The sequence below is a fragment of the Urocitellus parryii genome, chromosome 5, assembly GCF_045843805.1.
Source record: "Urocitellus parryii isolate mUroPar1 chromosome 5, mUroPar1.hap1, whole genome shotgun sequence".
NCBI classification, from domain to species: Eukaryota; Metazoa; Chordata; class Mammalia; order Rodentia; family Sciuridae; genus Urocitellus; species Urocitellus parryii.
This window is the reverse complement of record NC_135535.1, coordinates 63293269-63315383: the sequence shown is the minus strand read 5'-3', so window position 1 is coordinate 63315383 and position 22115 is coordinate 63293269. Positions and strand designations below refer to the sequence as shown.

At 47.5% G+C, this 22115-nt stretch overlaps 1 protein-coding gene across 1 annotated transcript; it reads right to left on the bottom strand.

Annotated features, from left to right (window-relative positions):
* Positions 1-3313: 3313 nt before the first annotated feature.
* Itgb7 (integrin subunit beta 7) lies at positions 3314-21488 on the bottom strand. Its single transcript, XM_026398789.2, has 17 exons — positions 21405-21488; positions 19535-19651; positions 13798-13845; positions 13058-13261; positions 10803-11004; positions 10544-10714; positions 9623-9864; positions 8618-8776; positions 8197-8292; positions 7947-8036; positions 6207-6353; positions 5599-5792; positions 5083-5306; positions 4644-4863; positions 4312-4520; positions 3837-3997; positions 3314-3597 (listed from the first exon to the last, which is right to left on the bottom strand). Exons 4-17 carry the CDS (start codon positions 13256-13258, stop codon positions 3517-3519), a joined length of 2397 nt encoding a protein of 798 aa, XP_026254574.1. The 5' UTR covers positions 13259-13261; positions 13798-13845; positions 19535-19651; positions 21405-21488; the 3' UTR covers positions 3314-3516.
* Between the last annotated feature and the right edge of the window lie 627 nt (positions 21489-22115).

Genomic DNA, 22115 nt, shown 5'->3' with positions numbered 1-22115 from the left:
ACCCCATCTGAATCTGTCCCCCTCCTGGAGGAGTGGACCCAGGAGACCAGAAGAATGCATCGGGACAGTGGCTTCAGAGCCTCAGCTCTGTAAATAATCTGAGACTATGAGTATCTCGGGGAAGTTCCTACAGCATTCCTGGGTAGGGGAGCTAGTCCCTGGACCCTTGACTGAGGTCATAAGTGAGGACTCAAGGTACAGGACCAAGACTGAAGTGTGGCTCCCACAACCTTGGACTCCAGCTGGCAGCTGAAATGGAAAAGATTGGGAAAGGGGATTTGTTTGTTGTGTTCTTATTTTTGTTTATCCAAAAGCAATTTCAGCAGGTAAACTATGGACACAGGTAATCTGGAGGCTTAAAGTCCTGATCCAGAAGCAAGGACTGTGGCTAGTCCAGCCCTACCCCAAGATTGAGTTATAGTAGATCCTGAACGTTCCACAGTCCTGCACCTCACCTCCTATTTGAAGGAGAATAGGATCAGGGATGGCAGCTGAGCTTACTTTGACTTTCTTATACACTGTAGGGACAAAAGTGAAGACAGTGGGAGGAGCAGACAAGGGCTGGGTCCAGGAAGAGTGAAGAGTACTGCTTACCTCCTCAAGAGCAAGAATGTGCCCATGGGTGTTGTAATGGCCCATGTTGCACCATTCGTGATGGGATCAGCTCAAGTGCCTTCTGGAGGAAACTTGAGTGACAGTGGTCCATGAGAAGCCCTTTCCTTCTCTCTGGGCAATTGGTCTTGTATATGGTTTATGGCTACCTCACTGTCATTGACTCCTAAAGCCAGACAGAGGTGTTGAGCAGGGAGTCAAGGATGTTAAAGTGGGTTCTCTTCTTGTGTCCTCTAAGGAAAACCCAAGACTAGTCCCAAATTGGCTAACAGTACTTAGAGAAACAGGAATTGGAACCCTGACATGACTGTTGTGCAGGAGGAGCAGTTCTCCCTGCCCAAGTCCTGTATTCAGGTAGAGGAGATAGGAGCCTGGCCTTGTGTCCCAAAGAACAAGAATTTGGCTCCCTTCTTGATGGCCATTCCTACCCAACAAAGATGGGGAGAGAGGGATGCTGCAGAGGAAGGACTGCAGGAAGAAACCTAATTAGGTTTCATTCTTAACCGTACTTCTTGCTCCTTTCTGCTCCACCATTCTTCACCTTCAAGAAAGTGATCAGATGAGTGTGTGGTATGTGAGTGCTCACATTTGTGTGCTTGGAGAAGATGGCATATTGTTGAGCCAAACCCTTCTATCACCCTCAACTTAGAGGAGGATGTGCATAAAATAGCCTCCTGCCCAGAACTGAAGGGTGCTGGGGTCCCAGCAGGAGCTGAGGAACTCTTACTTGGGGAACAAAAAGGCTTTGTTCCAGAGGAGGTTTTTTAGACTGATTCAACAGGATGGTGGTTAGGATGTTTCTAACCCAAGCCAGGGCTTGTAAACATGAATTTTCTAAGGTGAAATAAAAACAAACAAAACTCTCCTTATGCTAACAAAAGGATCCTTATGGAAGGTTCTGGGATTTGACTCCATGTGGCCTGCATTGACCTTTGGAGGTAGGGCGCTGTCAGGTGTAATCATTGAAAACAAGGTGAACTAGAGCACCAAGCTGTTGGTGGGGATCTAGGATGAAACTTTCAGAAAGTATGGTTTCATTGCCCAGAAAATTCTTGTAGGGAATAAACAATGGCAGCAATCTTCAAGAGGGTTGGGGACAGGGGTCCTCCATTTCCCTGAGGTAGGGGTATTTCAGGGGGAAAAAAAAAAAGACCTGGCACCCCTTAGCTTTTGGAGGACAGCATCTGAGGTTTTGGGGAGAGATGTTTCCCACCATGTGTTGCCCTAGCTTTATGCTGACACTCCCATTTGACCTAAATCTTGGTCCTCAGACCCTTGCCGTGGTCCCTGCAAGGAAAGGGCCAGCCCCCTACCTATTACAGGGCTTTGCTGTGGCCGGGATTTTTGTATTGAATTTAACTCTGGGAAGGAAGATACCTTGAGAAAGCTGTCCTTTTGAAAGTGGGAACTCTCTCCCTGCCACTTGGAGCTGATCTGTTAGAAATGTAGAGAGAATCACATGAGTGATGTGTGCTTCTTTATGTTCAAATGCTTGTGCTAGTCAGAATGTCCCTTGACACACCTCAGATCTGGCCACCTGCCTTGGTGGTGGAAGTAAGAGAATTTCTGAGCAGTGCAGATGGCCATACCAGAACCATTCCTGCTGAGGGTTGGGAATGGTGATTAGTCCAGTTCACATGCTGATGTGGGGCAATTGATGTGTGAAGAGATGAGCAAAGGGATGAAAGGAGTGAGCACCCACAGGCACAGGAGCCCTGCTTCTACCCCAGGGAATCCATAGAATTGGGACTGCTGCAAAGGCTCCTGGGCCCAATACCCCACCCCTCCTCTGCAGGGTTGGGGCTAAGCACTGGAAAGATGCCTCAGGTGTGTTTGGAGTGAGGGGAAATGGAGATAGGGCAGGCTCTCAGAGACCAGGATATGGAGTTGGAGGGCCTAGGAAAGAGTAGTGCCAGTTCCTGGGTAAGCTCCTGCACCAGGCCATATCAACCCTGCCCTTCTCTTCTTTTCTGTCCAACCCCAGCAGCCTCTTTTCATCACTTAGCTACTGATTGTGCCCCACAGCTTGACATTGGAGGGTTAAAGGAGTGGAGTCCCAACACAGCTTTTAGCCCTCTTCCCAGATGCTCTTTGCCTCTACTGTGGCCCTAGGGCTTTTATCTTCAACAATCCCCCTCCTATCCTTCCTCTCCACCTTTTTTTTTTTAATATACTTATTTTGCTATGGGGGTGGGGACTATCAAATGAACAAGATCACTTTTAAATGGTAGTTTTTATAAGATGTTATAAACTTGTATCTTTTTACCATTAAAGTGCAGTGTATGTTCCTTCGTGATATATTTCGGATATTTAAATAAAAATAGTGGGGCTTTTCTACATTTCATCTCCTCTTTGGGAAGACTGTCTTTTGGGGAAACCTTTTTTTCCTGCAGAGAAGCAAAGAGTAGAAGCAAAAACTGCATGTGTTCTGACAGCTGGACAGAAGGTCAGACACCAGTAGAAGCAGTGTCAGTGTGATTGTTTCCTTATTTGTGATCATCAGTTACCTGAGAATCCAGGCCCCTCTGGCCCAGGGAGGTGGAGCCAATTGTTTCCAAGCTACTTCCTGCCCTCAAGTGGCCAGAGGAGAAATGGACTTTAGCTTTTGTGGGCTTGGGCTGAACAGCCTATTTTGGCCTTGGTGGGCTGAAGCAAAGTGACAGTTACAGTCTGAGGTAAGACTTTATTGTATACTTAGGTTGGGTATGGTTGCTTTTTTTGAGGTGGAAAACAAAGTCACAGCAGTAGGAGCAGCCCTCTGAGTATCACTCTGAAAATGAAGTTGGGTGGCGACCACTCCTCACCAGCAGATTAGTTCCTTAGATTGCTGCCTGATAGCTATCCCCTTCCCCAATTCCTACTGTCATCCCAGAGACAAGAGCCCTGGGTGAGACTCCTTCCCCCTCAGAGAATGGGACCATCAGCCCCTTCGAAGCGGGGATTGATAGTAGTTGTGATGGCACTTTTGTAGAGAGGATTGTTGTCCTGTGGGAAAAGGTTGCAAATTATTAGGGGAAAATCTTAGGATTCCTCTTCCCATTTACCTAGTCCTAAGAGCCCAACCTAGAACTAGCGCAAGATCATAGGAGCGAAGGAAGACAGCAGAGGGATTGGTTAAGTCTGAAGAGGATGCTCCTAGATGAGAATTGAGGGCTGGTTGTGTGTTGGAGAAGCCGACAGCAAGAAAGGGACCCAGCCAGTGGAATAAGAGGCTGTCTCCTCACCTCCTTCCAGTTGAGTTGCTGCCGCTCCTTCTCAAAGCGACTATATTCCCGACGGTCATAGATTTCCACTGAAAGCCGATAAGCCAGGACCAGCCCCAGTCCCACTGCCACGATTCCCCCTACACAGCCCAGCACAATGGTCTGAGTCTGGTCTGCTCCCTCTGTGAGGAAAGAAACAATATAGACTTCTGAGGGATAAGGCACAGGGACAGATCAGCAGTTGCCCACAATGAGTCCTGCCTCCCAAACTCTGTCACTGAAAGCAAAAGGAATCCAGAAGTGTCCAAGTTTATCCTCTTTGCCTGAGACCTTAGACTTATCACTTTTTTCTGCCTTTGCACTATATTTATTTACAGCTCTGCATCAAATCCAGCCTGGTTTCCCATTATTATCACATCACATGCCCAGCTCTGAGACCCTGCACATCAAATTTCCAGATCTATTTAGCATGTCCATGGCCTCTCTACCCACTTACTCTCTTGGGGTTTCACTCTAAGCGTCACTTTGCCTCCAGCTTCATCCTCCACCAGGAAGAAGAACAGCTGGTTGTCTAGTGTCCTTTCTTTGCACCAGCCATCATCCAAGATAGGGGTCAAAGCCAGAGTCACGTTGGCATGGGCACAAGCCATGCTGCAGTTGGCAGCCAGGGGGCCTGTCCCAAAGGCCCCACACTCTGCACAGTCCCTGTGGATACCAATAAGTTAGCAGCTGAGCACTTGTTACTTACCAGCTCTCACCTACACCCCGCGCAGGAAGAGCAGGCAACACTGTGTCCCTGTTCTCAGGATGCAAGACCTGAAGCCTCACCTGTATCTCTCACACGGTGTCTTGCAGCCTGGGCACTGGTCACACAGAGCACCATAGTAGCCGTCCAAGCACTGGCAGCGATTGCATTTGCAGTGTCCATGCCCACTGCAGAGCTCTCCCTCAGGACTGACACAACTGTCCATGTCCCCACTGCACTCACATGCTCTGCCCGTGCGATTGGCATGACAGTGACATACTCCACATTGGCAGCGGCCAAAGCCTGGGGTAGAGCCATGCACAGGGTGATAACTATCCTCGCACACAACTGGTTATCACACACCACCACATGCACTCAATTCCTCTCAAGTGTGCCTGACACATCCTCCAATTCATACATCAGAATATTTGGCACTTGCCTTCTGTGCCATAAGACTCCCAGAGTCTAAGTGCTCTTGGGAGGGCCCCTCTGACCCCACCCTCTGCCAAAATCTCCAGGTACCTCCACAAAGGATGCCCTCATGTCGCTCACAGCTGGCATCATCACACTCGCACAGACGCCCAGAACTCTGTCCACTACAGCTGCATCGTCCACATTGGCACCGACCCTTTCCACTGCATAGGGGTCCTGTCCCATTGGGGGCCCGGCACCCAGATTCCAGATCCGGAGAGGACAGCTCAGCCTCAGAACACTCACAGAGTCGACCCAGGCGGCCAGAGGCACAGCTGGAAGGAGAAGTCAAGAAGGGAGAGTTGGACCATTCCTGACTTTTTTCCTAGGATCCTCTAAACCCAAGTCCTTAAAAGTTGGAGAGAGATACCAGGGTACAGTGGAGCACCAAGCATGGAAGGAGGGAAGAATGGAGGGGTTCTGTTGAGGGGAGAAAGCACAGACGCATGGCATTCAGTGGAGCTTTGGGACGTTCAGGAGATCCCAGTGGGAGAGTAGGAAGCAAAGAGGAACACGAGGAGTGGTCACTTGTAGGAACCAGATGGGTAAAGGGACCAAGAGACTCACCTGCATATTCCACACTGAAGGTCTCCCTGGCCATCGCTGCAGTGGGGAGCCTGGGGCTGGGTATCACTGCAGTTACAGTCACACAGCGTGTGCAGCTCCACAGTCAGCTCCTCAGAGAAGCCAAGTGCTCGGAGCCTCAGGAACTGGGGCTCTGGGAGGCAGTTATTAGCTTGGAGGGTAACCCAGAAATTCACCTGAGGACAGGGCAGGCAGGAACCAGACTGTTATACACACATGCATGTGTGTACACACACACCCCAAGCCCACCAATCATGCAGGACTCGATTCCTTAGTAAATTAAAGGACGGGGGGCTGGGGATGTGGCTCAAGCTGTAGCGCGCTCGTCTGGCATGCGTGCGGCCCTGGTTCGATCCTCAGCACCACATACAAACAACGATGTTATAACTAAAAAATAAATATTAAAAATTCTCTCTCTCCCTCTAAAAAAACTCTCTCTTTAAAAAAAAATTTAAAAAAATAAATTAAAGGACGGGATCATGCTAACACTATCTCCTAGAAACTCACTTGGGGAAGCCACTCAATGAACCCCCCTCAGAAAGGACAGGTGGAAGACTACCTTGGTTTTGCCTGTCCTGGCTGGCTCTTACCATCTGGTTAATTCGGACGTGGTTGCACTGTCCACGGTCCCCAGCCTCAACTTCACTCTTCTCAGAACCTCCACACTGGGATTCATAAGAGATATTGACCCCAGGAGGGAGTGAAAAGTGTTCCAGGGTCACAGTGGATGACAGGCTCTATGGGAAGAGAGGAAGCGAGCAACCAGATGAAGGCAGGAATCCCAGCCTCTGCCCTCTCTGGCAATACCTAGTTGTATCAGAACCCTGCCCTCTGCCACCTGGGGCTCCTTCCCTTCTGCCCCAAAAGGAGACCTTTCTGGAGGAAGGAGCTATGAGAACCCTAAGTAAACTATCCAGGATCCAGAGGTCCCTACCACAGTATGGCAACCACAGGGGCTGGCCAAGTGCCATGAACATGCAGTGACCCTGTTTGTCAAACTTCAAAGCAGGACACATAACCAGTGTGCATGTGAGATTGAGTTTGTCCTGAGAAATCTGACACTATCTCAAAAATTTTCTCACCATGGTTTAAGACATAGTCCCTTTCATCAAGAGGCTGACAATTTAGATGTAGAGCTACAACCTAAGCTGAAAAGACACTTAAGACTTTCAGTGGGGCCTGGAGTTATGGCTCAGTGGTAGAGCGTGTGCTTAGCATGTGTGAGGCACTGGGTTCAATCCCCAGCACTACATAAAAATAAATAAATAAAATAAAGGTATTGTGTCCATCTACAACTAAAAATAAATTTTAAAAATATCTTTCAATGGTTCCTTCTACCTGCAAAAGTTTATGATTCTTTTTAAAAATATTTTTAGTTGTAGATGGACACAATAACATTATTTGTTTATTTTTTTATGTGGTGCTAAGAATCAAACCCATGTGCTAGGCAAACGCTCTATCACTGAGCTACAACCCCAGACCAAAAAGTCTGGTTCCAAATTGTTTATTTTTTAATTTTGTTTTTTAAATTTATTTATTAGTGCTATGGATTGAACCTAGGAGTATTTTATCACTACAGCCCCAGCCCTTTTTATTTCTGAGAAGGGGTTTCATTAAGTTGCTGAGGCTGGGGTTTAACTTGTGATCCTTCTGCTTCAGTCTCTCCTGTAGCTTGGATTACAGATGTGCACTACCACATCCAGCTGTCTGAATTGTTTATAAACAGTGAACACAGGCTCTCATCTTACATTCTGTATGTATAGCCCTTTCATTGTTATCCATGTGAACTTGGGCAAGGCACTTAGCCTCTGTTTCCTCATCTGTAAAATAGCAGAAAGCAGGTGGGGTTAAACTAGGTGGCGAACAGTATGTGCACTAGGACAGACTTGGCATGAAATAAAAGTTCAGGGAATGTGACTGTCCTTCCTTGCCCAAAGTAGGGCTCAGCTTTTCGGGAGCTTGGGACGGGATCTCAAGGCCATTTCAGACACTTAAGATTTGTGAATGTGGGCTGGGGTTGTGGCTCAGTGGTAGAGCACTTGCCTAGCACATGCGAAGCCCTGGGTTTGATCCTCAGCACCACATAAAATGAATAAATAAAATAAAGGTATTGTGTCCAACTACAACTAAAAAATAAATATCAAAAAAGATTTGTGAATGTGAGAGTGAGTGACAATGAGAGCCATGTGTAAACTGTAGATAAGAGCTATAGAATGTTAGAACTAAAAAATGAGCATGGCCACTTAGTTCTGCCACTGCACCTTGAGAACTCCTTTCCATCTTTCCCTTGTGCCCACCCTCGACATTCTCCCTCCCACCCTGGTGCTCACATCATAAGCATCCATGATGAGCTGCACCACATTGCTGGAGTCCTCACTCAGTTCGCCCACTGCAGACTTGGGAATCAGCTGACTCAGCTCCTGAGTTAGGAGGATTTGAAGAAAATGGTTGGACACAGCTTTAAGAAAATGGGCTCCTAGAGGTCTGAAAGGAGGCATATGGGGAACAGAGAATGGGTCTTTGGGGGAATTGAAAAAGATTAGGGTAGGGATGGGTGGTCTGCATTCAGAAAACTCTCACCTGGTAGATGGGCAGTGTCGCACTGGTGACAGCAAAGATGGGCTGTATGTTTGCTGCAGAAAGGGCCTGAGCTACCTGACCCACAGAAGGGTAGTCCTGGGACAGGAAGTAGGGACAAGGTGAGCACCACAGGTCTCCCACAAAACATGCTAGGTACCCTCATCCCAAGGAATCCAGGACCTAGGGTGCCACCAACTAAAGGAGCTTGGAGGCTTGGCAAGGCAGGAAGGAAGGAAGGAGTAAAGGGCACAGGTTTCCTATCTGAACAGTTGGGCTGGAGAGGAGGAATTCCCTGCTGGGAAAGACCGCAGGGTATCTATAGGATGGTCACCAGCAAAGAAGAATGTGAGGTGGGGTGGCGATGAAGGTACCTGGAAGGAGAGGAGTTGTGGCTCAGATAGAGAGGTCAGAGGGTACTCACAAATTCTGGGCTGCGACTGTAGAGGCCATTGCTGTCCAAGTGGCAGTGTCCATCACTGGGCATGAAAATTCCACCCAACTTTCCATCCCCAGCTGTGTGAAATGTGTCATCTGAAGTGAACACCAAGAGCCGGGACACATTTCTCCAGCCAATCTGCTCCTAGGATGTGGGAGGGAGGGGGCTATGCACCTGGGTATGGCCCTCAGCCACCCTAACCAGTCCTGTGAGCCAAGGATATGGCCTGCCTCCCTCTGCATCTGATGTCCACCTTCCTGCCTCCAGTTCCCTGCTTCTCCCTTCATCCCAGCTCCCCAAACAGGGCTACTGCTAGTGGAGGCCTTCCTGTGAATTAGAAAAAAATGTGCCTCTTCCTCAAGATATTTTACCAAGTAATTTTACTAGGTTATTGTAAAAATAAATATACAGCCAGAAATGGTGGCACATGCCTGTAATCCCAGCTACTTGGGAGGCTGAGGCAGGAGGATCACAAGTTCAAGGCCAGCCTCAGCAATTTAGCAAGATCCTGTCTCAAAAAACAAAATAAAAAGAGCTGGAGATGTAGTTCAGCAGTAGAGCATCTCTGGGTTCAACCCCCAGTTCTGCAAATATAAATAAGCAAACTACAATGACAATATAAATGGCACCCCCTGACGGGACTGGGGATGTGGTTCAAGCGGTAGCACGCTCGCCTGGCATGCGTGCGGCCCGGGTTCTATCCTCAGCACCACATACAAAGATGTTGTGTCCGCCGAAAACTAAAAAATAAAACATTAAAATTCTCTCTCTCTCTCAAAAAAATAAAATAAAATAAATGGTACCCCCTTAAGTTGTGCACTACACAACCATTGGGGTATATTGGGGGGTGTGGTTCAGTGGTAGAGTGCTTGCCTAGAACTAGCAAGGCTCTGAGTTCCACCCCCAATACCATAACAACAAAAACCAACCACAGAAGGCGGCCTGGCCCAAGCAGTCCTTCAAGACTCAGACCTGGTCCCACTTTCTCACCTGGCAGAGGGCAGCCTGAAGAATGGCATCAAAGCCACCTTCAGGTGAGTCCAGGTTGCCAGACACATTCTGTCTCCCCACCTCCCGCTCAAAGGCTTGAGCATCCCCTGTCAGGGACAGCACATGGTGAAAACTGAAAGGTGGCTGGCAGCGCTCCATTCGGCTGGGGCAGGGGTGGCGCAGCTTGGAGGGCACAGTGCTCACAAAGGGAAGCACTGTTTTGTCCACAAAGGAGCCGAAACCTGGGAGGCAGTAAACACAAAGGCTGAGGGAGCGTCACTGGGAGTCACTGGAAGAGGTCACTGCTGAGAACTCAGAAGGGAGCGAAAAAGAAGGGATGGTCCTAGAAGACATGATGGGCCGGTGCTCCTAGGAGGGAGGACTTCACCCTGGCAAGGGTAAAGGGGTGGGACCATTACCTCAGGGAAGCACAGGAAACTAAGAGGGGGACACAACAGGGGCAGACTGAGTCTTCCTGAAGGCTGAGGAAGGTCAGGATGGAGGGTGTAGAAGCGCAGGAAGCAGAGGGGCTCTTGAGCAAAGAATGTGGAGCTGAAACAGTGACATCTAAGCCTTATCCAAGAGTTACTGGTCTGAGACAGTGACATCAGAACAGTGACTGGGTTGGTAAATCCAGGGCAGCTGTCTGAACAGTCTCCAGACTCTGGGATTCGGTCAGCCCTCCTGTGAAGTGAGGGGTTCTAGTGAGAAGTCAACCTTAAGTCCCCTCCAGCTCTGACCTAGAAGATAGGTGTCTCAGTACAGATGTCAGGATCCTGTGGCCTGGCTAGGTCTGTTAAACACTTGAAGAGGGCAGGTGATGGCCCTTCTGAATCCAGGACTTTGGTAGAGACTAAAGTGGTAGTTGAAGCTGGACGCAAAGGCAAGGGCTGGCAGGGTGGGGGCCGGCCACTGGCTCACCTATGCGGACCGAATGGGTGACCTCCTGCAGCCGGACCAGCAGGGCGTGCCCGAGTTGGCGCACGAGTTCCAGGTCGTCCTTCATCGAGTAGCTCAAATCCATGAGATAGTACAGGTCCACCGGATAACCCGCGGCCCGGAGGAAGCGGACCCGAAGTCGCTGGGGCTCTCCTGGGCAGGAGAAGAAGGGGGGCGGGTCAGCCGAACGCACTCGAACCCCAGCCCAGATAGGTGCCTCGGCCGCGCCGCCCGGACTCACCCGGCCGCAGCACGACCCGGACCCGCTGCGGCGCCAGCTGGGTGGCCCCCTCGCCGCGGTTGCCCTGGCTGAGCGGCTTGTCCTGTAGCACCTCCTGCCGGCCACGGGGCTCCTCCAGCTCCTCCGGCGGGCAGCCCCGAGCCAGCAGCTCCTCTCGCCGAGCACAGCGTCGCGACTCAGCCTCACCCGAGGCGGTGAAGTTCTGTGCCACAAGGAAGGCTTTGGGGACCCTGAATCTACGGCCTTTGAGCCCCTCTCCCAGAACTACCCTACAAACCCGATCGCCTCTAGTCACTCGTCCACTCTGCTCTGTCAACTCCATGAGCCCTCCCCTCCTCAGACCCTCCACAGTTACCCTTGAACTGTGGCCCTTTCTTCTTTGTCAGACCCACTTCCTATAGCAGTTCTCCCTCCCCTCCCCTTATCTGGACTCCCCCTTCCCCCAGTAACCAACCCTCCACCCCCCCCCCCCAGCCACAGACTTCCTGTTGAGATCCCAGGGACTTTGCTACCATACAAAAAAGGACCTCCTAGTTCAATGTCCCTGCACGCTTAGATCAAAATGGGAAGGGGGTCAGGCTAAGACCCACAGTTTGGGGAAGGAGGAGGATAGGCACGGAAGAAGAGATATCCTTCCTCCAGTGTATCTGGTACCCCTGCACCAGCTGGGCAGCCGCAGGGGAAGGAAATGGTTAGGGCGGCTTCTCAGCTGTCAGGGGTGCCAGGCCTGGGGGTTGGAGGAGGCAGACACAGACCCTGCTGTCCCAAGGGCCCCATCTCCACAGCCACAGCCTGGCACCTCTGCCTCTGCCTCCCACAGACTCTGTCTGACTCTATGTCTACTCTTTCTGTCCTCCCATACTCATGTGCCTTTCGCCTGGGCCCTCCACATCTGTAGCTAACTCCCATGATTTTCCTTCATCTTTTACCTAGGGCCTACACTGATCTAACTCTCCATCTTCCTCTGAGAGACAGTTCTGCTCCTACCCCCACCTGGGGTCACCCTCAGTGCTTTCCTGTGAGTCCCCCACCTCTTTAAATTCCTGTTGAGATCTCAGGGACTTTGCTATCATACAAAAAGGACCATCTAGTTCAATATCCCTGCATGATTAGATCAAAATGGGAATTCTAAAGAACAGCTTTGTCCTCTGGGCCCATTGGCAGATGCCTGTAATCCCAGTGACTCAGGAGGCTGAGGCAGAAAGATTGCAAGTTTAAGGCCAGCCTCGGCAACGTAGTGTGACCCTGTTTCAAAATAAGAAATAAAAAGGACTGGGGATGCAGCTCAGCAATAAAGTACCCCTGGGTTTAATCACAGGACCAAAAATCCCCCAAAGAACAGACTTGTTTGACCAGCAAGGAACACATACTTACTCCCCAGCATCCTCCTTGGCCACTTAGGAAGCTCAAGCCTTCCTGTCCACTCTGTCCCCCTCACCCACCTCAAAACCTTTTGGAAGTCTTCCCATCCTCTTGCCCTGCCACACATCCCAGAACATAATAAATCCCACCCAGACTCAGATTCAGAAACTCAGGCCCAGATTTTCTGCTATGGACTGAACTCTTCCCCCACATTTCTGTGTTGAAGCCCTCACCCTCAATGCAATTGTATTTGCAGACCTGGCCTCTGGGAGGTAGTTAGGTTTAGGTGAGGTCATGAGGGCGGTATCCTCATAGTGGAATTAGTGCCTTTATAAAAGAGACACCAGAGAACCCATTTCCTCTCTCTTTCCACCAAGTCAGGTGAGGATATAACAAGAAGGTGGTCTCTCTGCAAACCAGGAAGAGTGCCCTTGAATGAGAACCAAATCAACCAGCCTTTTGATTCTGAACTTCCCAGTCTCCCAAAATATAAGAAATAAATTCCTGTTGCTTAAGTCACCAAGTCTATGGTATTTTGTTATGTCAGCCAAATTGGCAATATGCTTTCTTATATGTGTGTGTGCACAGCAGGCCCTTCTACCTATATACAAGATGAAGTCCCACAAGCACATCTTCTTGAATGCATGGTCACAAGTCCTCTCTAAATAAACACAAATAAACATATTCAGACATAATTGTGCACAGAAAATGCACATGCATGTAGATGTACACTCACACCGTCTCACACAGAAGTTCTATGTGCATAAACTCAGTCACACATGAGACTTCAGGGTATAGCCAGTAAAATCACACATGTGCCCACACAATCACACACATATATCCAACCTGTACATACAATACACATGGTTCAAAGGCCACCGGCCTATCTTTACCAGTTGCTTGCACCATGCACAGCTAGGGTGTGAGAAGATGCACTTCTTGCAGGAGGGGGCTGGCTGGCAAGACCCTGGCAGAGACAGGTCAGGATCCCCCAATTTTGTGGCTTCCCTTGGGAATGGGCTCTTGATGTCCACTTCACTTTCACCTCTGCCCAGGGCCAGTAGGAAAACAAGAGCCATCGACAAAACCACCATGGCCTGTATTGGATGTAAAGTGGGAGACATGGGTCCTCAGTGAAGACTCCCAAGCTGTCAGTCCTCTAAACTTAGCTTGTGGGTCGCCACTCTCAAAACTATCCCAATTCTTCATCTCTCCTCATTGTTTCATATTTCCCTGTGGATTCAGCAGTATCTTTAGACATCGCAAGAAGAAGTATATACAAGGCTAGGGTGGGGGCATCAGAGAAGACCTGTCCTTCTTTTTTTTTTTTTTAAAAAAGATATTTATGTATTTGTTTTTAGTTTTTTTCGGCAGACACAACATCTTTGTTTGTATGTGGTGCTGAGTATCGAACCCGGGCCGCATGCATGCCAGGCAAGCGTGCTACCGCTTGAGCCACATCCCCAGCCCAAGACCTGTCCTTCTTGTGGGCAGAGGGGGACAAACAGGCCCACAAAAGAGTCTGGGAATGCGCCTAGGGGCACTGAGGACTGTACCCAGGTCTTTTCACCAAGATTTCAAACTATGGAGGAGATAAAAACTAATAATAAGCACACTAGTCTTGGTCACTCACTGGCTGTATGGCACGTCAGGCTTTCTCTCTGGGCCTCAGTTTCCACATCTGTAAAGTGAGAGAGTTCAATAAATAATCTGATAGCACTTGCAGAGTCCACAATTTTGAATTCAAATCTAGGGAAGAGGATTAGTGAGTGGGAATGAGAAGAAAGAAGGCTGGAACAGATCAGGGAGGGTGAGAGAGAGGGAGAGCAGTTTCACTTGGTTGACATAGTAGCAAGAGGAATGAGTAGACCACAAGAACTTTCTGAAGGTCTGGGATAAAAGAGGAAGAATAGGTAAAGTGTTGATTAAAAATTTTTCTCTCTTTAGCCAGGCACAGTGGTGCACATCTATAATCCCAGCATCTTGGATAGATGAGACAAGAGGATCCCAAGTCCAAAGCCAGCTTCAGCAACTTAGTGAAGCCCTAAGCAACTAAGCCAGATCCTGTCTTAAAACAAAAAATAAAAAGGGCTAAGAATTCGTTCAGTAGTAAAGTGCACCTGGGTTCAATCCCCAGTACCAAAAATAAATAACTAAAAACCAAAAAGGGCTGGGGTGTGGCTCACTGGTAAAGAGCTTCAGGGTTCAGTCTCCAGTATCAATAAAAAGGGGGAAGGGAGCAGGGAGTGTCACCCCAGTGTTAGAGCTCTCACCTGATGGCAGAACACCTGCCTGATGGTAAAGCACTTGTATGAGGCTCTTGAGTTTGATCCCTAGTACCACATACACGCAAATTTTTTTTTCTCTTTTCTGTGATTTGCACAAAGGGAATCTAGACTGGTGAAAAAGCCTGGTTGTAAGGTGATTCCTGGAAATTCCTGGAATGAACTCTAGGAAAACTAGGCAAATTTCTGTTTTAAAAAAAAAACTATGGGGGCTGGGTTTGGGGCTCAGTGGTAGAGCACTTGCCTAAAGTGTGAGGCACTGGGTTGATTCTCAGCACCACATATAAACAAATAAATAAATAAAGGTCCATCAATAACTGATAAAACTTAAAAAAAAAAAAAAAAGCTATTTAAGCCAGACACAGTGGCACACGCCTGTAATCCCAGAAGTTCGGGAGGCTGAAGCAGGAGGATCATGAGTTCAAAGCCAGCCTCAGCAATGGCTAGGCACTAAGCAACTCAGTGAGACCCAGTCTCTAAATAAAATACAAAATAGGGCTGGGGATGTGGCTCGGTGGTCGAGTGCCCCTGAGTTCAATCCCCACTACCAAAAGAAGTAAAAAATACCTATTTAAAAAATTGAAGGGTTGGGGCTAGGTTGTGCTCAGTGGTAGAGTGCTCACTTAGCATGCTTGAGGCACTGGGTTTGATCTTCAGCACCACATACATGTAAAATAAAGATATTGTGTCCACTTAAAACTAAAAAAATAAATATAAAAAAAATTGAAGTGTTGGGGGGTGTAAGTCAGTTGTAGAGCAATTACATGATTAGCATTCAGGAAGCCCTGGGTTCCATCTCAAAAAAAAAAATGGACAATTCATTACCATGTTCAAAAATCAAAAAGTTAAATCCATGGTGAGGGAGGAGGCGGGGAAAATGTGGGAAATGAGGATTTAAATCAAAGTCCTTGCATGTATGATTTTGCCAAAATAAATTCAACTATTATGTATAACTACAATGTTCTAATTTTTTAAAAAAGTTAAAATCCCATTATACCTTTCTTCCCCCACATGAAATGGGAATGCTAATCCTAAAATTCATATGGAATTTCATGGGACCCCAAATAGCCAAAGCAATCTTGAAAAAGAAGAACAAACTAAAAGACTCACATTTCCCAATTTCAAAACTTATTTTAAAGCTACATTAATCAAGACAGTGTGGTTATGGCATAAAGACAGATATATAAACCAATAGAATAGAATCAAGAGTCCAGAAATAAGCCCACCCATCTATGAACGATTGATTTTTGACAAGGGTTACAAATTATTCAATGGGAAAAGAATAGCCTTCAACAACTGGTGCTGGGATCACTGGATACTCACATAAAGAAGAATGAAGTTAGACCACTACCTCATACAAAAATTAAGAATATTTTAAAAAATAATAACATGTTGATAAGGATTTGGATCTTTGTATATTACTGGTAAGAATGTAAACGAACATAACCACAATGGAAAACAGTTTCATTCCTCAACAAGTTAAACATAGAATTACCCTATGACCTGTCAATTCCATTCCTAGGTGAAAGAACTGAAAGAACTGAAAATGGATGTGCAAAGAAAAACTTGCACATTGATATTCACAGCAGCATTATTCACAATAGGCAGGAAAAAACTCATTTGTACATTGTGCATCAATTAATGCATCGATAACCAAAAGGTGGTATATCCACATAATGGACTATTATTTTGCTATAAAAAAGCCAAAAAGGATGTGACATGTACAACATGAATGAATCTTGAAAATATTATGCTAAGTAAACCACTTATTGTATGAGTTCTTTAAATGAAATACGTAATTGAGGAAAATCTATCGAGACAGAAAGTAGATTAGTGGTTACCAGAGTCAGAAGAGAGGCAGGATGGGGAGTGACTGCTTAACTGAGCACAGTTTCTTCTGAGAGTGGTGAAAAAGTTTTGAAATTAATGGTGATGGTTACACAAGTTATACATTTAAAATAGTTAAATGATCAATCTATTTCTTTTTACACTATATAAATTTCCATTGCTTGGGTACACCATAGTTAATTAATCCCTAGCAACAGACATTGAAATTGTTTTGGAGGCAGGGATGTGGTTCAGTGGTAGAGTACTTGCCTAGCATGTGTGAGGCCCTGGGTTCCATCCCCAGTACCACAAACACACACACATAAATTAATTAATTATTTATTCTTTTGGTAACCAGAATGAAACCCAGGGCCTCACACATGCTAGGCAAGTTCTCTACCCCTGGGCCACATCTCCAGTCCTAAATTAATTAATTAATTAAATAGTTTCTAATTGTTCACTATTACAAACAATGCTGCAAGGAAAAATCATGTACTTATCATTTCACATTTGTGCAAGTTAATCTGTAGGATAAATCCCTGGAAGAGGATGTACAGGTTCAATAGAAGAGGATGGGGGCTGGGGTTGTGGCTCAGTGGTAGAGCGCTTGCCTAGCATGTGTGAGGCACTGGGTTTGATTCTCAGCACCACATGTAAGTAAATAAAATAAAGGTCCATTGACAACCAAAAACTATTTTTAAAAAATAGAAGAGGATGTACAGGTTCAATACAAATTCAATATGATTTGCAGTATTATATTGGTGAGTACTTGCCAATATTGATAAGTATAAATAAGTTCCCTGGGGGTTGGACCAGTTCACATTGCTTTCAGCAGCATATGAGAAAGGTCACCTAATGCCTTGCCATGAAGCATGTGCATCCTCCTTAGCCTGGGCCAATTCAGATCCAGATGCTCTGCAGGGAGTGTAGGGGAAGGATGGGGTGCTGAGGCCTTGAACACCCCCATCCCCCTCCTCACCCCAGAACCTCAGGTGGGTGCAATATATGATAGAGCCTCCACCCTCTGGGAGAGACCAGCCCAGGCTCAGCCTCAGTGTAACCTCAGCCCTGCTCACTGCATGTGCTGTGGTCAGAGAGGCTGAAGATGCTGCTGCACAAAGCCCAGCTTTGACTCATCTCACAGGTGGGGCCCTCACTGCCACACTCGTTCCCAGGATACGGCAAACCCAGAGGAGACCTCAAGCCCACTCATCTCTCTTAAATAGGAACCTGGACTCTGGTCACCCTCCCCTCCCTTTCCTCTCAATTGTTCCCCCTTCTCTGCTCCTTGAGAACCCATGCTCTTTGCTCTTCCTATTCAAAAATTCAATTACATCTCTCTATGGCTTTTCTTTATTTCTTTATAGTTGTTTTACTTCCTTTTAGACTCTAATAGAAGACTCTTCTACATCAATCCCTTTATTTTGCAAAAGGAAACTATACCCCAGAAGGGTAAGCTAAAGTCACACAATGAATAGGAAGAAGAGCAGGGACAGAGACAGGCCTCTTGGCACTTCGTCTTGCTGTTTCCTCCCCTCCTACCCTGGGAGTAGCACCATCACAAATTGTCTTCTCCCTAGTAGCCCCAGCAAGTCTGACCTAATCCCATTTCTCTTTTGCCTTGGATCTCCTTCAGTCTTCCCTTCTCTCCCTGGGAGCAAATGCTTGTCCCATTTTCCTGGACTTGATTCTAACTCTAATACACATCCCATTGCCCTGTTTGATGTGTGTTTTACTGTGTTATGATTCTGAATCTAAATAAAAGGGCCTTATGAATGCTAGACAGCACTCTACCACTGAGCTACCTACCCCCACCCAGCCTATAAATTGGTCTTTTGACTATGCTTTGACTGCACTCACTCCATTTTGAGTTTTCTCTTGTAATACAAGAAGTGACTACTGACAGTCGACCCTGACTGACAGCTATATTGACAACTGTGTGCCAATTTGCAAAGGAAATAGTTGACATCCAAGACCTTTCCTCCAAAAATTGACATCTAGAAGCTAAGTTAATACACCTTCTGGAACTCTGGAACTATAAATAACAATGCTTTCAGATTGCCATTTAAGACATATCTCACTGTAACTTTACCCTTGGCATGGATTTGCTCTGAAAAAGCATGGGCCACAGGAGGCCCTGCCAGAGTGAACAGTGAATAGGCCCTGCCCTTTCTTTGATTTCATTGTTAGCAGCTTGACAGCATCTCAGGCCTGCATGAGTACCACCTTGAGGGGACCAGTTTCTGGGATCGTTTGGACAGTTTCTTCCATGGATGCATGGTGTTCAGTTCATTACTAGTAGTTTATGTTGGCATCATTTTCTTATAACTACTTTTGCCTACTTTTTCACAATATTCCTTTTCTTATTTTTGCTTTATCCTGCTACAAAGCAGGATACCTTACAATAAAAAGACTTGTATACCTTACAATAAAAAGACTTTCAGAAACTATCTTTGCTTCATGTGGTTTGACACTTGATTTAAAGATAAAAGAACCTGCCCCTCTTGGAGAAAACATAATCCTTGAGGTGAAATTGTCCCTTACTAGTACGTAGAAATTCCCTTAGCTAAGTTCCTTAACCCTCCCTATGGCAGCTTTCTCATCTGTCAAGTGGGACTCTAGGATCATGGTGAGAATTAAATAATTCATATCAATTTCTTACAAGAGTACGTGGCACATAAAAAGTGTACGATATTGGGGAACCAGGCCACACTGAATGTTTCAATGAGAATGCCCTTTAGCAGCTGAGAAACAGCCTCTTCCCAACCCATGCACACCCCCCAAGTCAAGGAGAGCCCCCTCTGCTGCCTGCTGCGAGTCTTGAGGTGGGAACAGAACTGAACTGCTGGGCCACCATCTCCAAGGAGTGTGGAATTGGAGGCCAAGGTGCCAAATAGGAAGAAGCCAGAGCTGGGGCCAAAGCATGAGGCAGCAGGGATGGCAGCTGGGGGAAATGTGGGGAGAAGCTACCCTGGTCTAGCCTTTGGCACATGGCAGACATTCAGGAACAGCACTCATACATCAACCCCCATCTAGCCCAACTCTTGGGAAAATGATGAAAGAGGTGAGTGGTGATGCTAGAGGAGGGAACAGGGGCAGGGGATTCTTAGGGAATGCAGAAAGGAATTCACAGCTTTCTCAAGACTAGACAGAACCCTGAGTGTCCAGGTTAGAATTGTCTTGCTAAGCATTTGGGACCAGGTGGGCCTGGGCTTATCAAGAGAGGAGATGGGGAGGGGGCTGTGCCCAAGTACTCACAGGTGCGTGCAGAGCAGCCTTCCTTTGGTGGCAGCAGCAGCCTTTGTGTACTGATCTGGAGGCTGCAGAGGAGGAAGTGACACGCCCTGGGGTGGGGGAGTCTTAGGGATGGCTGATCTAGAAGAAGGTGGAGCAGACAGGGTTAGGGCTGGGCCTAGAGCATGAATGAGGCAGAGATCTGGAAAAAGAAAGCTCATCTATTGTCAGGTGCTGGACCACCAAGTTAGAGTTAATGATCACAGCAACCTCATTAGCTAGGTGTTAGTACCCCTACCCCACCCCACACACCAATCTTACAGATGCAGAGATTGAGGCCTGGAGGCAAGAAGTAAAGAACTTTGCTCAAGAGCAGGCAACTAGTAAGTGGTTGCTCAGCCTTCCTCCACAATTGATGATCTCTTCACTTCCTCATATGGGAAGGAATACAATGGAAAGGACTATGGGGGCAGAAAGTAAGTACTGTAGAGAGGAGGAAGTTAGAGACTGTTGATCATTTTGAAAACCCAGGGACCACAGTATCTTAGTGTGCTTAACTCCATGGGCTCTGGAACCAAACTGTCCTGTTCTCCCTTACTAGTACGTAGAAATTCCCTTAGCTAAGTTCCTTAACCCTCCCTATGGCAGCTTTCTCATCTGTCAAGTGGGACTCTAGGATCATGGTGAGAATTAAATAATTCATATCAATTGCTTACAAGAGTACATGGCACATAAAAAGTGTACGATAAAGAATTACTAGGAGTAGGAACTGGGTTGTGGCTCAGTGGTACAGTGCTCGTCTCACATGTGTAAAGCACTGGGTTCAATCCTCAGCACCACATAAAAATTAATAATGGTATTTTTAAAATTAAAAAAAAAAAGAATCACTAGGAGTAAAAAGCAATGGAGGCAGGTGGAATGGCTTTGAGAAGTGCAAGGTTCAGACAGTTGGAAAGCTGGAGAGAGAGGCACGGAGCCAGGCTTGGAGAATGCGACGGAGGGCGGAGGAGCCAAGACAGTAGTAGAGACTGGGAAAGAGTGGAGGGAGGAGAGCAAAGAAGCAGAACACAGTAACAGCAGCTGGAGGCCAAGCAGGATGAAGCCTGTAAGAATGGGCTGTAGAAAATATAAATAGGATTGGTCACAGGCCCACACTTGAACACAGGGAGCATTGAGAGGAACCTGGACATTAGGTCTGTGTTCGTAAGAGCTGTACTCCATACCAGAAGAGGCACCCCTTGGCAGCAGGGACTGGCTCTTAGGATCCCTGCTGTAGCCACTAAACATAGCCAAGTGCCCATCTTCTAGCAGGTGCTCCATAATGTCAGGTGGATCCTAGGAGCATGGCAGGAGGAGGCAACTGGAGAAGAGGGGCTCCTTCTCTGGGTGGGCTCCTGCTAGCACCAAGCTATGGGTCAGCCAAGACCTTCTACCCTTCCCCCATAACCATGAGTTACCATGGCAATGAACCTCCTTACCCACAGGCCCTGTGGTTTCCTTTAAGTCTTCTTTCACTTTCCTCTTCTGCTTTTCCTCCACTCCTCTCTCCTCCCCCTTTCCCACATCCTCAACTCCTTTCCCACAGGCACAAGTCACCAGTGGAGAAAGCCAGGAACAAGGTAGGCAAAGCACTGTCCTGGGAAGAAGTGGGCACAGTAGGAGAGATACAAGGGAGTCACAGAGGCAAGAGGGTAACAGGAAGGACAGACTAAAGGCCAAAAGCCTTTGAAAAAGAGGTGTTGTAGAGGTAAGGCCTATGGGGGGAGGAAGGGCTATCAGCAGAGAGGGTAACTGGGGCCGTGCGGTAAGTGGAGGTCATGGAGGAAAAGTTGGCTCAAGAGGGGTGGAGGGAGTGATAGGGTGTCAGCCTGCCACAGAGGGTGGGAGAGCTCACCGATGGGCTGGTGTCAAACAGAAACACTGCAGCTTCAAGGTGGGGTTATGGTTCTCTTCTGAGGCCAGAGACAACCATGCAAATGAACCAGAGAAGGGCAAATAGGCACTTTTAAATATATAAAGTGAGGCCCATAGAGATAAGTAAGAGCACAAGTGGGGGTTTTGGGAGGCCTGTGCCTCAGGGTGGACCCTGTAAAAGCCCTCCCCCGCCTCACCAGTCCTATCCAGCATACTTCATCCTATTTCTTTTGCACCCCTAAGATAGTCGCAAAGTCCAGCAGATTAGGAGTTCTCTCTCACCACCCTGCTATACCTCCAGGGAGCAACATCCCATGAGTTTCCATCACTTTATTTTGCAAAAATAGAAAACTCAGCAATATGCGATACAGCGGGGTAGAGGGGAGATGTAAACAGAGGGGAGGGGACAGCACCCTGACCCCCCCGGAGTAAAAGGAGAGCCAGCGGGAATCTTATTTGGCAGCTAAATACAAACTGGGGATTGGAGGAAGGGAGGGGTCACAGAGGCCCTGGGCTCCCCCTCCCAAGACCCCTGGAGGAAGGGGTCATACCAGGGTGTAAACAAAAGCTAATAAATAAATAGAGGCTTCCTCTGGGTCAGGGTGGGATCAGCTAAGCAGCATCTCCTCTCCCTGGGCCAAGCTGCTCTGGGGGTCAAGGGTGGAAGGCACTAGGAGAGGGATCCCTGGCT